At 37.8% G+C, this 15,234-nt stretch overlaps 1 protein-coding gene across 3 annotated transcripts; it reads right to left on the bottom strand.

Moving 5' to 3' along the window:
* Nucleotides 1-228: 228 nt before the first annotated feature.
* Nucleotides 229-15,072, bottom strand: LOC122829411 (microsomal triglyceride transfer protein). 3 transcript variants are annotated; one of them, XM_044113941.1, is made up of 18 exons: nt 14,470-15,072; nt 12,938-13,136; nt 12,690-12,833; nt 9,301-9,408; nt 9,092-9,208; nt 8,860-8,999; nt 8,501-8,651; nt 7,564-7,721; nt 7,246-7,414; nt 6,430-6,537; nt 6,080-6,292; nt 5,775-5,986; nt 5,569-5,666; nt 4,717-4,838; nt 4,393-4,620; nt 3,088-3,212; nt 1,652-1,822; nt 229-1,542 (listed from the first exon to the last, which is right to left on the bottom strand). In XM_044113941.1, exons 1-18 carry the CDS (start codon nt 14,532-14,534, stop codon nt 1,395-1,397), a joined length of 2,676 nt encoding a protein of 891 aa, XP_043969876.1. In that variant the 5' UTR covers nt 14,535-15,072; the 3' UTR covers nt 229-1,394. The 3 variants fall into 3 exon arrangements, with proteins under 3 accessions (XP_043969876.1, XP_043969878.1, XP_043969877.1); XM_044113943.1 differs by having other exon boundaries at nt 12,938-13,133; nt 14,473-15,072; XM_044113942.1 differs by having other exon boundaries at nt 12,938-13,137; nt 14,474-15,071.
* Nucleotides 15,073-15,234: the final 162 nt, after the last annotated feature.

Here is a 15,234-nt window from a genome sequence, read left to right as displayed (position 1 = left end):
GATACCAGATTTAAAGGATTATGTCTAATGTGTTTATTCTATCACATTAGAACTATACACTGTTTTAATCAATCTAAGACAGTGCAAAATGTTTTATGAGCACATTTTATTGCCAGCAAATAAATTTAGTTGAATCTTGAATTTGGAAACCAACAGCAATAGTCATATTTTAAACAATTTCAGACATTTGAGTCATAAACATTTTAAAAAATGCAGTCAATAGATGTGTTGATGGGTTCACATTTTAATATTCAACTTACATTACTACTCTTGCAAGCACAAAGAAGGAAAACAATGTTCTGATATTTATTTTGCCTGTCAGAGTTATAAACAACTAGATTATGACAAATACAATTAAAAACAACATTACTCTGTTAATCTTTTCACAAGTCCAGTCTCATTCAGCAAATTTAGTTAAAAAATACAATATCATGGTCAGAAAAGGGTTTCCTGGTCTTGAAAGCTTATGCACTTTTTCCAGCTTCATCAATATTTACAACTTCTTCCTCACTGTAGCGTCACATATGTGCCCGTCATAAATATCATTTTCAAAGAAATCCAAAAAACACAAAATGTGAGAGCTCCCAATTTCTGACAAAAACCTTAAATCAAAATGATTTAAATATAACTGGGTCATTTTTGCCCCTCCATCAATTCATGTCTCCTTTTTTGAGCAACACTTTGACACCCTTCTTCTGTTTACCTGTGAGGAAATTATTTAGTACTAAATACATAGCTTTACAGTAGTTATTTAGCACAGAATAATTTCATGCCAGTTTATCATTCAAGCTCAGCATTTATGGAGATAAATGACACTAAAAATACTCTAATCTCATGTTTGATTTAATTGTATATTATTTTACAACTTCTTCCATTTATTGTAGTCCTTTTCTCAGAGACTCTACTGCTATGAGACATGATCAAACCAAATAACTAAAAGCATCATCATTCTTTTAAGCATCACATCACCACATTTTTGAATAGAAGACAATGAGTAAATTATAGAAAGACAACTTTAAATTCTCAAAATGTGAAAGTAGGCATTAAACATGCCAAAGCGATTTGAGGTACAGTCAGAACAAAATATTCTGTGGGAAGACGACTATTTACATATTCAAATAAGAAAGAGAGACAGAATACGGCCAAAAATGTAAGAGCATGAAATGATGAAGAAGCAAAACGACCAGCACCCCTTAAATACTCACAGGAATGTAAACGTTACTAAAAACATTAACCATTTCTTCTTTTTTTTTTTTTTTTTTTTTTTTTTTTCCCCACCCTTGATGATCTTTCATTGCCTGAGAAATCAAGACCTGCTTTTTCAGTGGAAGCATGTGACAACCATCTGCGACTCCAGTAAATCCTTTGGTTGTCGACGCATCCGGATGTCTTCTCTACCAGCTGGACTCAAAAACCCTTTTGCACATGTTGGAGTTCTCCTGATGGAGAGGGAACTCAGAGCCAGGCACAAGCTGCTTTTTAGCCTTTCGTGACATAATGCTCTTCCCTGATGGCAGGCTCTCGTACCTGGAAAAGTATTCACTAAAGAAAAAAAAAAAAAAAGAAAACAAAGCACAAATAAAAAGTTAAAGCTTGCATTAGCTAAAGGAAAGTCAGACTATTTGGGGTGGAGTTTTCAACTGATCGCTACCTGACAGGGAAGGTAGCCTTGTCCATCTGCATGCACACCAGGAAGGGATATTCAGAGAACTGGACTGTGGTGATGAAGTCCAGAGAGGCTTCTGTGTCAAAGCTGACCTCCACACCAGCCCTCAAAAAGTCCATGTCCACAGTTACGTTGCCAGTGACCACTAAGGCTCCTCTGGAGAGAGAACCAAACAGAAGCAAGGTCAACGAGATCAAGAAAAGCGACAGAGTTCAATAGTGAACAGCTCAGCTCATCAGCTCCTTAAAGTCAGGGTTGCATGTTGGAGTTGTGCCAAAGAAAGGTACTAATTGAAAGACTGTTGGATTAAACATCAAACAAGATTATTTCTATGCACATGGTGATCAGCTGCACAGTATCATGAATAGGTTTATTCTTTCCAGATTTGGTTTTGTTACGTTTGTCTCATATCAAACAAGCTTTAATAACAGACAAAGATAATCCCAGTAAGCACTAAAGGAAACTTTCAAATCATAATTTCATTTGTGCAGGGGAGAGAAAAGCCTCCCAAAATGATCTAGCCTTTAATGAAAAAGTCAAAGCTTGCTGAACAAGCTGCCAGTTCTGCATACAGTACAGCTCACATGCAAAACGTGGTGAAAACTCCCAGCATAAATTCTGAATTGGTACATTTGATTGTTTGCATCTTATTAGATAAGCAGTGTGCATTGTGTTGTAAAATATCTATCAGATAAAGCTCTCCTTTGTATTTAAACACAAATAATTGAGATAAATAATTTCTAATATCAGCTACTGCCAGAGTAGCTCCGAAGCGTACTGAATCCAATCATTTTAAACATTAAAATTGTTGTTTTTCTTAATTCACTGTGTAACCTAAGTATGAGTTAGCGCAGCCGTAAAACCGTCTTTAAAGGTTTAAATTCTCTTGCGTTCCTCTTAAGCCCTCTTTCATCACCTGATGCCACGGGCCATCTGATTCAGAAGTGATGACGTGCTCCATTTTCAGCGGCTACTGTCGTGTGTCGACTGTAATGCTTTTAAAATAGAGACTCAGACGTAACCCGACGTCGCCGGCACACGACAAAGGATCCGGGCGTGAAGCGGAATCCTGGAGCTCGGCCAGAGAGCCGGTGGAACGGATGAATCAGACGGTACTTATAGACCTGCTAAAGTTCAGATAAACCCAGCATCGACAGAAATCCTGTCAAACTGAGTGACACGGCAGGAACCTCTAAAATTATCTTCCTTTCAAGGCACCGAGATCGTTTTCTAAGAATTGTGTAAATGTCAATAAGGCCTTTGACCTGCGTGTGCATCAAGTCACACGGCGCATGTAGCACTTCTTTGACTCGGTGAGTTAATCCATACATTTACGTGACTGAACTTTGGCCAGGACCCAGACGCAGAGAGCATATCCTCTGATGATGCAAGTTGTTTACATCAGCGTTTTTGACCGGTACCTGTTATTGACGCTGGTTTTTGACTCTCTGTACCACAGGCTTATCTCCATCCCTCCGGAAATGTCAATGGCTAAGCCTCCTTGAAACTCTGCATTCGCCTTCAGACCAGACTGAAGCTGGATGACCTGCAGGATGACAAATCGAGACAAAATACACCAGAGTGAAGTTTTCTTTGCTGTCTGAGAAAGGAAGAATGTTTCACTGTTAAAGTTGGGCATTTTTTTATTATTTCCATTAAAAAAAAATTTCAACAAATTCATAGCAAACATTGCAATATTTCTCTGCTGAATTTAAGTTACATACGGTATATTAGATTAGTCATATATTTGGTGATCAACGACTTAGAATGACAATGTCGTATTGCTGTGACTATAGACTCAAACTCAAAAAAGAAATTTTACTTTAAATTTGAGGACAATTCTTCAGTGACGGGGGAATCTCATGTTTTTTTTACTGTTTATAGCCAGCAATAGCATCCCACATATTTTTTATTTAAATGAAACCAAAATCTTTGTAAAAAAAAAAAAAAAAAAAAGTAAATAAATAAAATAAAATGCTATAACAGGTTGATGAAGGTATTATTGACATATTTTTGAAAAGTAAAAAAAAAATAAAGTTAAATAAGTTATAGTCCTTTTTGACAAAATGGGGTTATACAATACTTGTTTGCATCAATTTATTTGTTGAAGTGAGATTTACAACACTGAAAATACCAAATTAAAGATTTTTTTTTTCCTCTTTTAGTGTGAAATTGTTAATATAGCCGATCTTATTTTAAGCCTTTTTCCACAGTTTAATTAGCGGCGTCAGTGAATTTGGTGAGAATCAAATCAGCAGTATTTAACTGAGTGATTGACATTTCCTTTGACAGCATTTTATTTATTATGACAGAAAGGCCACAGAAGTCAAGATGGACAGCTCCATTTTCAAAAATAGGACAATTATGGCTTCATCAACCTGTTTAAGTGATGGCATCCTGCCCTTCAGACACTGTTCTCTTTAAGGCTAAAGCTGTTGGGGGCTTGACACAGACATACCAAAGCTCTGGTGAGAGAAGCTTGATATATATGCGCCATATCTGTAAATTAATAGACGCCACATGGCGCACATGTTAAACATGTTTTACGAGCGCCTTTTCTGCTCAGCCTCCGCTAACGTGCTTATTAAGTTGAGTTTAGCTCCGTTGTGGTTGGAGCTTTTAAAGAAGGAAATTAAAAACTCTGGAAATTGTTCTGTTTTCCATAAGAGCTTTAAATAGGACTTCACCTTAACAAATGCAAAAGCTGTCTGTGTTAAGCCGTGTACCTCAGAGTGATCCGTGAGCAGGATGAGTCCTTTCACCACGTTGATTGGCTCTCCGGTCATGGAGAACATTTTGGACATGAGGTCACTGTAGCCCTTGAAGAACGTGACGGGTCGCAGCTGAACATCAAACAGCAGGGCTGACATACCAGCAAACGACTCCAGGTCTTCCTCCCCCTCATCGGGAGTGGCAGCGATTAGAGACTCTAAACCCTGAGCCTCAATCGCCACCTGAGAGACAAAAACAAATATCAGATTAGCATAAACCAGATTTTTTTTTTCAACAAAGTAATAATAAAAAAAACTTGTGCGTCCTTGTGTGTGCACCTGCAGTCCATGTAGCATTGAACCTTGACTGGCACCATAAATATTCATGTTGCTTCTTCTGAGGATACCAGAGCCTGAGTACAGGATGTCCAAACTGTACGTCGAGGTCACATCAGGAGATTCTGTGGGAGCAGTGGGTCGGGAGGTTTTTTTAGCCTTTTTGTTATTCATTCAAGACCAACATAAAATGCTTCTGTAAAATGTTTTAGTTTAGTGATCATTTTAACAGCTTTGATTTTCCATGTCTATTTTCACCAAGCCTGTAGAAATGGCATCACAAGTGCCTTTTTTCACGTCTTGCCACAGGAAATCCAAAACTCTCATCGTATTTAATTGGGAATTTATATGACACACCAAGACAACGTTGCAATTAATTAAAAGTGGTACGAGAGACAAAGGTGAAATGTCTCGACAGGTAAAAATCAGAAACTGTAGCATTTTAATCAACCTTCAATCTGATGCTCAAAAATAAATTCCACCTTCAGCATCCAGGAGAAGAATGTCAGAGCTCCAATGGAGCGGTGTACAAGACAAACGAAGATATTCAATCAAGGCCTAAGTTCATTAAAAATCTGTTGAAATATGTGAAAACTGATATCGATAGACACTTTCCATCAAATCCGACTCTGGGTCTGGATTGGGTAGAAGGTTCAGTCCCTACATACTGAAGGCTGGGGGAGGCAGTCCAAAGTTGCAGCTGTTATGTGCAACTTTGTGTTTGTCTGTCACATACAATTCCTGGAGAAATACATTTAAGTTTGACTAAAACTGAAAGACATTCAAGGATTATGAAACCTTTAACAATGCAAAGCATTTTCAGGATAGAAAAGAAAATAATTTTCTGTTACTTACGGGCCATGAATCCTGAGAATGCAGACGATGACCCAACTTTAGCAAAGCGATCATAGTTATGGGATATCATGTCCTCCAAAGCTTGTCGTATAATTTTGCTGCAGAAATGCAAGGGATACGTTAATGTTATATTATTATGTTCTACATACGAGTCTATGTTTGTGGGACTGACTGCTCTGTCAGTGTGAACTTCCTGTTCAACACACCTGGCTGGCATTTGAAAGCGAAGAATGTCTTGGATCTTCGACAGCATGTACTTGTTCATTTCATGCGGCAGGTTTCCGATGGACAGAAGCAGATTTTTCACCTCGATGTACGAAGGGTTGCTACTGAGGATGACGTCGGCAGCAGCAGCTCTCACGTTCTTCTCATAGATTCGCCTGTTCTGGTGGTAAATCCTGTTCACAGTCTGTTTGACCTGGAAAGTGAGAGAAACGTTTGAGGTCGGTCAGTCTACATGCACATGGGAGTAAAACCCGTTAAACGAGCTGCGATGTTTGCTGTGGTTTACCTCTGGGGTGATGAGGTTGACGTCGTATCTCTCCAGGGCTGTAAGGGCAATGGTGCTGTAAGATCCCACCTCCGACTCTGCGATCTTTGTGAGGATGGGAATGGCCTCAGGAAGCAGAGCGTTCTTCAGTGCCAGAAGGTACATCTGGACCTCGGACTCAACCTGCGTGCTTTCAGGACCTTCTAAAATCATCTTCTTCACCTCCACCACTGTCTGAAAGGGAAAAATATTCAATCTCAAAACCAAAACTACACAAATTCTGGTACCATACAGAAGTGTGCATCAAGGTATACAATTCTGGTAACTTTAGCTTTTTTTTTTCTCTTTTAAAGATTTTACTGGAAGCTCACCGATAAATTGCAGCTTCCTTTCAGACACAGCTTGTGGACCAGAGCTCCCATGATGATCACCACAGATTCTTTGATCTCCGTGCTGCCGATCTTTCCCTTAGCAATGCTCTGCAAAGAGAAATTTTTTTACAGTTTATTGAAAAGTAATGCACTTGCAGTACTGCAGAAGTCTTGTCATTCCCATTCCATTTTTTTTCCACATTTTGTCGACCAGAAAATTCAATAAATTTTGTTGGGAAACAGTGTTATAAATTATGAATAAGCCTATATTTGTAACATGGAAGAAATAGGATGCATGATTTTCAATTTGTGTACAAGTAAAAGTCTGAAAAATGTGAGATGCATTTCTATTCAGAGGTTTAAAGAACAGTGTCCCAAACTATGAGCATCACATCCAGTGACGTTAAAATAACCATCCAAAAATGTACGGCATCACAGCAAACCTGCCAACATGTTGCTTTTTCACTTTTTTTTTTTTTTTTATAAATGATTTTTAAAATCATGTAAACTTTTCCATTTTGCCTTGGAGCATCAGTAAAATGAAAATAAATAAAAATGCATTTTATTCGAGTGTGGTTGTAAAAAAACAAAATGGAGGAAATTTTAACAGCTGTGAACATTTTTGGAAAAGCGCTCTTCGTACTCATACATGTCACAACGTGTACCGTTTCCGTAAGCCGCGTTCAGTTAAAGGTTTTCTGTAATCACACCAAGCGATTACAGAAAACAGTTTGAGGTTTTGTCTAAAATGTGTAAAACTAAACAAAATCGTCTGTCTATTTGTGAGCACATGTCAAAGCTCTGCACTCCACCCACCAGCAGAGCCTGGAGCATTCTCTCATTGGGATGGGAGGCAAAGCCGCATGCATAGAGAAAACGCTCCTGCAGAACCAAACCCTTTGCGTCGGTGAAATTAAGAAACTCAAGCATGGCATCCAGAGATGCAGGGGTTTGAGAAGAAGTCACCGCGTCTACCACCTGAGGTCTGACAGAAGCAGAAAGTAATTGAAGCAACAAATGTTAACACTCTGGTAGGACAGTTGAAATCACAGATTCTTAGAATGTAACATTTTCAGGTTAAGTGAGAAGCAAAATCATAAAATATATATAAATAAAAGGCAGGATCTGGTTTACAGGGTTGTCTTGCTGGCACTTTTCAGAACTTTGAGAATCTCGTCCTTGGATGCCTTCCTAATGCTCTGAATGAAGCCCAGGAAGCTGCGAGGAGCCGTGGCTTTGGACAGGCTCGCTGGCTCCAGCTGCTTTTTCACCGCCTGCCAATGTTCGAAGAGCTAAACGTGGGGGAACACAGGGGGCAGAAAAGGATTAGAGGACATATCATCTTCAGTCAGTGTTTCAAGTACAAAAATACACTGCGTCCGATTAGTAACGGTGTGTTATAAAAATTCATTTTGTCATAAACACTTGTCCAACTTGTCAGAGAATGTGTAAAAAGACAAGAATAACTGGATGAATTATAATCCTGTACTGTTGCTTTAATAATCAGTGAATTAAAATAAATGTGATGTTTAGCTGCTGTTATTGGGAGAGACAAAAATCCATTTGAGAAACTACTTAAAGTGGATACATGTATCATTTGCATAACACTTTGTTTTCAATTATGCTCCATTTTGTTTTAATGCTGGAAGCTGATAAATGTGTAAGAAAAAAAAACATGATAGGGACATGTTAGTCAATGCACATTACTGTCTTTCATTTGCCTTGGAGTCTAAGAAAAAAATAGTTGCTGTTAACGAAGACACTGGCTTGGAGGGGTTAGGAAACATCCTTTTCCTAGGGGTTAGGAAACATCCTTTTCCTAGGGGTTAGGAAACATCCTTTTCCTACCTACCAAGATTCTCTGCGTATAAATGTGTTGTGATATTTGTTCATTAGAAAAGCTCAGTTCAGTCCATTTACCATTTATCATATTTACACCATCAGGACATTTTGACGTTTTCTTACGTGGATGAAACAAATCTCTACCACCATTCAGTAATTTCAAAACCAACCCATCTTTGTATGAGCACAGAGTGAAGATATAATGTGTGAAGAATAATTTTGTACTTACTGAAGGACAGCCTTTGCATTGGGCTTTTAGCTTCTCAGGGACAACACCAACAGCGGCCAGTTTTTCATCTACTGACTTGACGACTCCAGCAACGTCCTTTCCAGCCACCTCAAATGGTCCGGCCTCCTTACCCAGCAGCACCAGGGATTGTCTAGGAAACCATAATGTGTACATATAGAGTTTGCAGTCACAGAGCTAGTCATAACAAACCTATGAAACACATAAAAATGTGTTTACCCATTTTTTTTATATGGGTAAAAAAACTAATGGAGTATGGATGGATGGCTGGATGGATGGATGAAAAAAACCAATACAGTTGCATTAAACTTTTTGTAGATAACCTTATGTTACACCATTACCTGGATAGGATTTTAGCAGCAGTGGATCGGTGAGCATTAACAGCCAGAAAGTGAGTTTCTTCAGCCTCGGCTGACCGGATGAAACCATCTTCAAGTTTAAACACTGTAACAGAACTGGACTTCCTTTTTACACCCAATACCTGGATGGGAGAAGATATTAAATGACATTTTAGAACTTTACAACTGATCACTTCTCCTATAAGATGACGGGTTGTTCTGAAAGCTGACTAACCGTACTATGTGTGGTAAATCCGGTCTCTGAACTCTTACACGTCTCCAGGATTTTGGTTCTTGTAACTTGACCTTGTGTTGCTTGATACTGAACTGTGCACCTCCCGGAAACATCATTCTGTTGTACGACATGGTTTGAGTTTGTTTACCAATTTGCAAGCATTGAAAAAAAAAATAAAATGATACAATCACTTCTGCAATGCTCTTTACCTCAACAACTTTCCCGGTATGGATCTGAAACTGCAATAAGCTGCTGATGCCTCTTTTTAAATTCTTGATGGTTGCAGATTCCGACCAGTAGGAATAGAATGCTTTAATCTGCATTTGATGCGTAAGAAAGAAAGAAACACGTCAAAAGAAAAAAATATATATATGCTTTGAAATAATATGCAGCAAAACTTTGACCTGTAAATAAATTAGCTCCTGAGCAAAGCAGCCTTCACAAAAGCATCCAGGGTGTCAGTTTCCTATGGTGCATTTGTGTTCACAAACATATGTGCATAGTTATGACATCAGACACTATTTACATTATATGTGACTCTCTGGAGTTCAGATCAAAACCACACTCAGACTATTACACCATTAGCACCTACAACTGCTGAATGAGTCTTTAATAGCTACTTAGTTGGAAGTAAATTGCTGATCTTCTGATGCCCCTAACAATAATATTTAAGGATTGTTTAAGTGTTAGTGTGATACTTTACTGTTGAACCTCTAATGGTAACAAGATATGTGGCTTGATAATGCTAAAGAGCCAAAATTGAAATACGTCAGACATTTCTCCTGCATATGGAGTGAAGTTGGTTTGTGTGAGCTTTGTGACATTTCACTGAAATTCTGCCGACATTTAGTCAAACATGTAGACCTGACTGCCAACCTTTGATTGGCAGCTATCAACCCTGTGAATGAGGCTAATGACGGTTTAGTAAATGTCTGAATTTTTTTTAAATGTTGAAAGTGAAAAAATGGATTAAACTGGAAATGTTGTGCCCAACGCTCTCACAAAAATGACTACAATGTTACTGCTGTGTTGAATAAATGAGATTAGGAATAACCATGCGGTAATTTGTTGAAGTTTATATGTTAAAAGTTAGACAAGAGGAATTTCACTTATTCTATAGATTAGATCATCAAGGACTGGAAAATGTTGATGATCAGTCAAAGGAGAGACATTTTGATATAGTGCATAAATAAAACTTTTGTCCGTTGCTGGTCTTTGCCCATAACTGGATGCATCTGGATCTATTTTCCACCATTTTCTTTCACTTTAAAAACTGGCTTTTATGTACCAAGAGCGGAGTTTCCATGTGTGGCATTTTACCATTCGATTTTTTATTTATTTTTGGGGGGCAAATTATCTAAAAACAAACGATGAGACTGAGTACCTTAAGTATTAAATATAGTTAAATATGTGGTGCAAAGAATATAAATATTGACTAAGTTCTATGTAAAAGTTTTTTCTTTCATATAAGAAAAGAGAAAATTACTTTTATTTTGCTGTATTGAACCAGAAATAAAGCGATCTATTATTGCCACGTCAACCAGAACCCAACCATTAAGTGGCGAGATAAAATAAGTTTCATCTAGTAAAATGAAATTAAACATTTTTGAAAATCAAAATGGCTGCACAAATCCCTTTCGAGATTGTACAGGCCACCAAAACGTTACCTGCCAAACTTCTCCAAACAGGGGTTCAGTTTAGCTCAATGACACACAGTTTCCAGGTCATGAATGCAGAAAGGAGCCAATTATCTCATCCTACAATGTTTCCTTTACAGTATGATATTTATTTGTGGTACTCAGCCACAATATCAGATAGGACTTCCATAAATAGACTGTCTGCTGCTGCTGTGTGTTATTCCTCCCCCTTTCTGACTGGTATAAATAATCTGAAACCAGTGGAGACTCGTCTACCCGTTTGACTGACAAACAAAAATGTTTCGTCTTTACTGGAAACCTTAAAATTAATTCTATCCTGTCTGCACTGTAAAAAAAAGACAGGAAGAAAATGTCTGAGAAACATTTCTGAGTAGAGAGGATGAATTTTATTTATCCTAATATAAAATGTATATTACAGTAAGGTGCTTCTTATAGGATAAAGTCAATCTAAATATTTTAAAAGTCTGCCATCAGCTATTAAAGAACAAATTGTTACTTGGAAGAAAACTGTCTGAGAATGAATTATAAGCCATTTAGTAATTTTTTTTCCAAGCTTTACAGCCGTTTACTGTGGACATAAGTGACATTTTCTGATAAGTCTTTCGATAATGAACATGCCAATTTCCTTTCTTCATTATTTTAAACCATGTTGCTGTACTTTGAAGAACCCAACTTTAGTTTTGTAGTGAACACTAAGTTGAGAGATGAGAAGAAAATGCAGCAAAGTAAATTACAACATCCTAAATAAACTGTGTTTAGAAAAAAATATTACAATCATTTCATTAATATGCATGCTTAAAAATGAGAGAAGGAAAAGACGATTAGTTTTTAAACATAGCAGCCAACATTTAGAGTATTTTAAGGAAAATGTATGCCGTAACAACAAAAGAAAGGGCAGTTTTAGACTGGAAGCATAAATATATAAGGAGCCACTTAAAGAAGAAGAGCTCTTTAAAAATATCACATTAAATCAAGATGTGGGAGAGAAAGATGGTAAAATGACAGAAAGGCTTCAGAAAAGCAACCTTTATCATGCAACATGTTGGATTTGGAAATGTTGGCATCTTTTTGGAAATATCAGTAAATGTAAACACCTACATTATTTAATTGATGTAATTCAACAGCAGACTGTTGTTCTAGCAGCACCACCTGCTAATATAAGATGCTATAAACAGCTTGAAATGTCCTCTGTTGTCATTTACAACTATTCTCTCATAAACACAGTCTGTTCATGACTACCCTCTTATCACCATATTATTATTGAATACTCAGAAATGAAAGTCTAAAATAAAATACTGTGAGTGTTTTTTATGAATCACTTTATAATTTATTCAAGATTCAAACATTTCTCAAACCTTAGCAGCACTACTAAACACTTGGAATGGAAACAATAAAAAACATTTTTTTTTTTTAAGTACTAAATCCATTACTAATACCATTAAGATCTCTATTAAGGTAAATTTCATTTGAGGTCTCCTTTTTATCTGGACTCAACAGGTTATCAAAGACACTAATACCATTCACATTAATAGTTTACCTCACTAAGATATTCTTCCATCAACCTATGACCATTTCTTTTACTCTGACTCATTCATAAATTTAGACATTGACCTTCTGAATCAGCTGACCTTTGATAAACGCACACACATTTCTGGTATTTCCCTTGCCAGCATCATCACTTTAAATCTATGCAAACAGAAAAAAAAATAAATAAATTATAACGCTCTGAAGACATCTGCCTGGCTTTCCTCCACTCCTGCACATGCCTGCATATCAGTACTTGTAAACTACAGATAACTTTTTCAAGGATAGTATAGTAAAAGGTGTGTTGTATCTGGGGTCAAAAGCTATTCTGGACACTCCACTTAATATAACTGTAAGAAATTGCAGACACTGTAGCTACAGATGTTATAAATGAGTGGTAGCATTGAAGTTCTCACCTTCCCGTTTTTCAGATGCACCAGGAAAGGTTTTGTTAGAGCTGCTAGTTTGGTTTTCCCCAAGATGCTTTCGGTCGTGGCTCCATGAAGGATGTTGTTTTTCTCTGACCTCTCAGTCACGGGCTCAATCCTCACATTTGAGATCTGTTGAAGAGAGTAACCTCGTAAGGAAATCATCAAATATACTTTTATTCTAGAGGAGCACCTTATTTAGAGAACTGCAACAGTAGTTTTTTGGGCCCACATACAGCCAGCTGAATCAGCTGGTCGTCCTTGTTGCTCGGATCTCTCCACACAAGGTTAATGTTCACGTCGCTTGAGATTCTGTAGCCGGCACTGCCCTCCTTTGACCCCCGAGCCTTGTCCAGCAGGAGCTCGGTGCTGTAGCTGAATTTGTACAGCTGGTTGTTGTTCAGCCGGGGTCCAGCAGCAGCAGCAGCAGCAGCACCTGGAAAAACAGGAAATGCAACTTGAAGCAAGGTCAAAATGACAAGGCGCTGCAATGAAACGCTCATCTAACTTATCATTGTTTATGTAAAATTACCCTAAGGTATAAGTAACTGAGAGCAGTTCAGTCATTTATTCTAGATGTTTTGTCAGAATCAGAATTGATTTAAATATTTTTCATAGCGCATCCAGCTGAAACAGTTTTGCTTACTAGCACAAAATAGTGCCAAATATTTTTGTTGGTGGGTTTGAAAACAATCTTCTTAGCAAACCTTAGTAGGCAAGAAAAGCTAAGAATCGTTTTCAATAGATTATTTTTTTTTCTGAACAACAAAAAACATAACTTTAAGCAGCCATAAAAAGACATTAAGGGACTTTTCCCTCCCATCATATTTCAGTTCCTACAGTCAATCGAATTTAATTCAATTCAATTGATTTATAGAGAAGCAATTCACAACAAATATAATCTTGAGACTCTTGAAAAAGATTGATGTAAAGTAATTCTTTTCTTCTTATCAATAAATATTGTTTTTATTGATTATTGAGAAGAGCATATATTATTTTCAAAATACCATTTTGTAAAAAAATATATAAATTGAAAAATATATGTATTTTTCCAGCTCTAGCAGATATAAACTTCTGGATTTATTGAAAAAAAATAATGATTTTATCCATCCATCCAAACTTTATAAAATATGTTGAGTGTAACTGAAATTCAGACACCTTGTTCTAGGACTCACTGCTTGTATCGTCTCATCTCTTCTTATTCTTCTTAGTGGATAGTGGACATGGTGTTGAGCTGATTCAATCATTGAACTGGGTGTGTTTCAGTAACCTCCTGCTTGCTGCATTAATGGCAGACTTCTGATAGATGTGTCACTCGGCCATGAGGGAATACACACTGACGTGTCACTTTCTGATTTCATCACTGGCTGCCTGCGCTAAACTTTCACCAAATGAAATTCAGGGTCAATTTGTTGCATCAAACTGCCTTAAATATTTCAGGGACTTAAAAAGTAAACTGTCAATGAGGTTATCATCTGAGTTTTTTTCCTTCTGACTGTTTCTAAAAGATGATCTCTGACTATGAGTATGATGGAGATTCCCAGCCTGCATCGATTCATTCATTCACTTCTTTCCCAAATCCAGACTGAAAATCTTAAGACTGCTCAGACAGTCCAACAACAAGCTACCAAGTTCTGAGCAAAGTGTCCAAGTTTTAAGATTACAACTACAAACCAATAGTTTTGCAGGCTCAAGGTGAAACAGTTGTCTTCAGTCAGCTGTCATCTAAAGCACTGCTGCCATCTGAGCATCTCAAGAACCCACTCACTCACCTTTGGTAGAAGCTGTGGCAGAAGCGGCTGAGCAAAGCAACAAAACAGCCAGAACCAACATTGTGCGTCCTCCTCTGCCTGCAGCCAGGTGATCCAAACCCCAAAAGCCGCTGAAGTGGCACCAGTGACAAAGGCCAAAAAGAAAAGGCAAAGCGAGCCCGAGCCTCTTGTGTCCTGCTTTATCTGAGGGGAGGGCAGACTCCAAACTCCACGCTCATGTACTAAGTACGAGATAACCTGCAAATCATTAACCAGGGCAGCACAGATTTGACAGGAACTGCTGCTGTCTATAGACGCGCATGCAGCCAGGTGGGTCATTTATTTTTGATTCAGCGAGGCAGTGAGATCGATTAATCAGTCCAATCACCTAGCTTAATCTGATTGATTCGCATCGTCGTAAGAGCGAGATCACAAACCGTTTTTGCGGCTTTAAAGCACAGAATACATTTTTCGAAAGCTGAACTAAGATTGTGTAAAGTTATTAAAATGTCATTTATGATGGTTGTAGTCACCAGGAGCTGATATGCAAAAGTCTTCATGCCAGACACCTTTCACCTAATTTCCCTCCCGGAGATGAACAGTCGGCATTTTGTCGTGTTACGTAGCAGGAAGTGGGAAGTCCTGCCAGAGAAATCAGCTCGAATTACAGCTTTTCCACTACAGAGGTGTCAAGTCTTTAGGTTGACCTGTTTTGGCTTCTGCAATATTTGCGTTGAGTCTCAAGCACTTTGAATCAGACGTTTAAATTATGTGTTGATCGG

Source organism: Gambusia affinis, linkage group LG04 (assembly GCF_019740435.1).
Source record: "Gambusia affinis linkage group LG04, SWU_Gaff_1.0, whole genome shotgun sequence".
In the NCBI taxonomy this organism is placed as follows: Eukaryota; Metazoa; Chordata; class Actinopteri; order Cyprinodontiformes; family Poeciliidae; genus Gambusia; species Gambusia affinis.
This window is presented reverse-complemented; position numbering and strand designations above follow the sequence as displayed.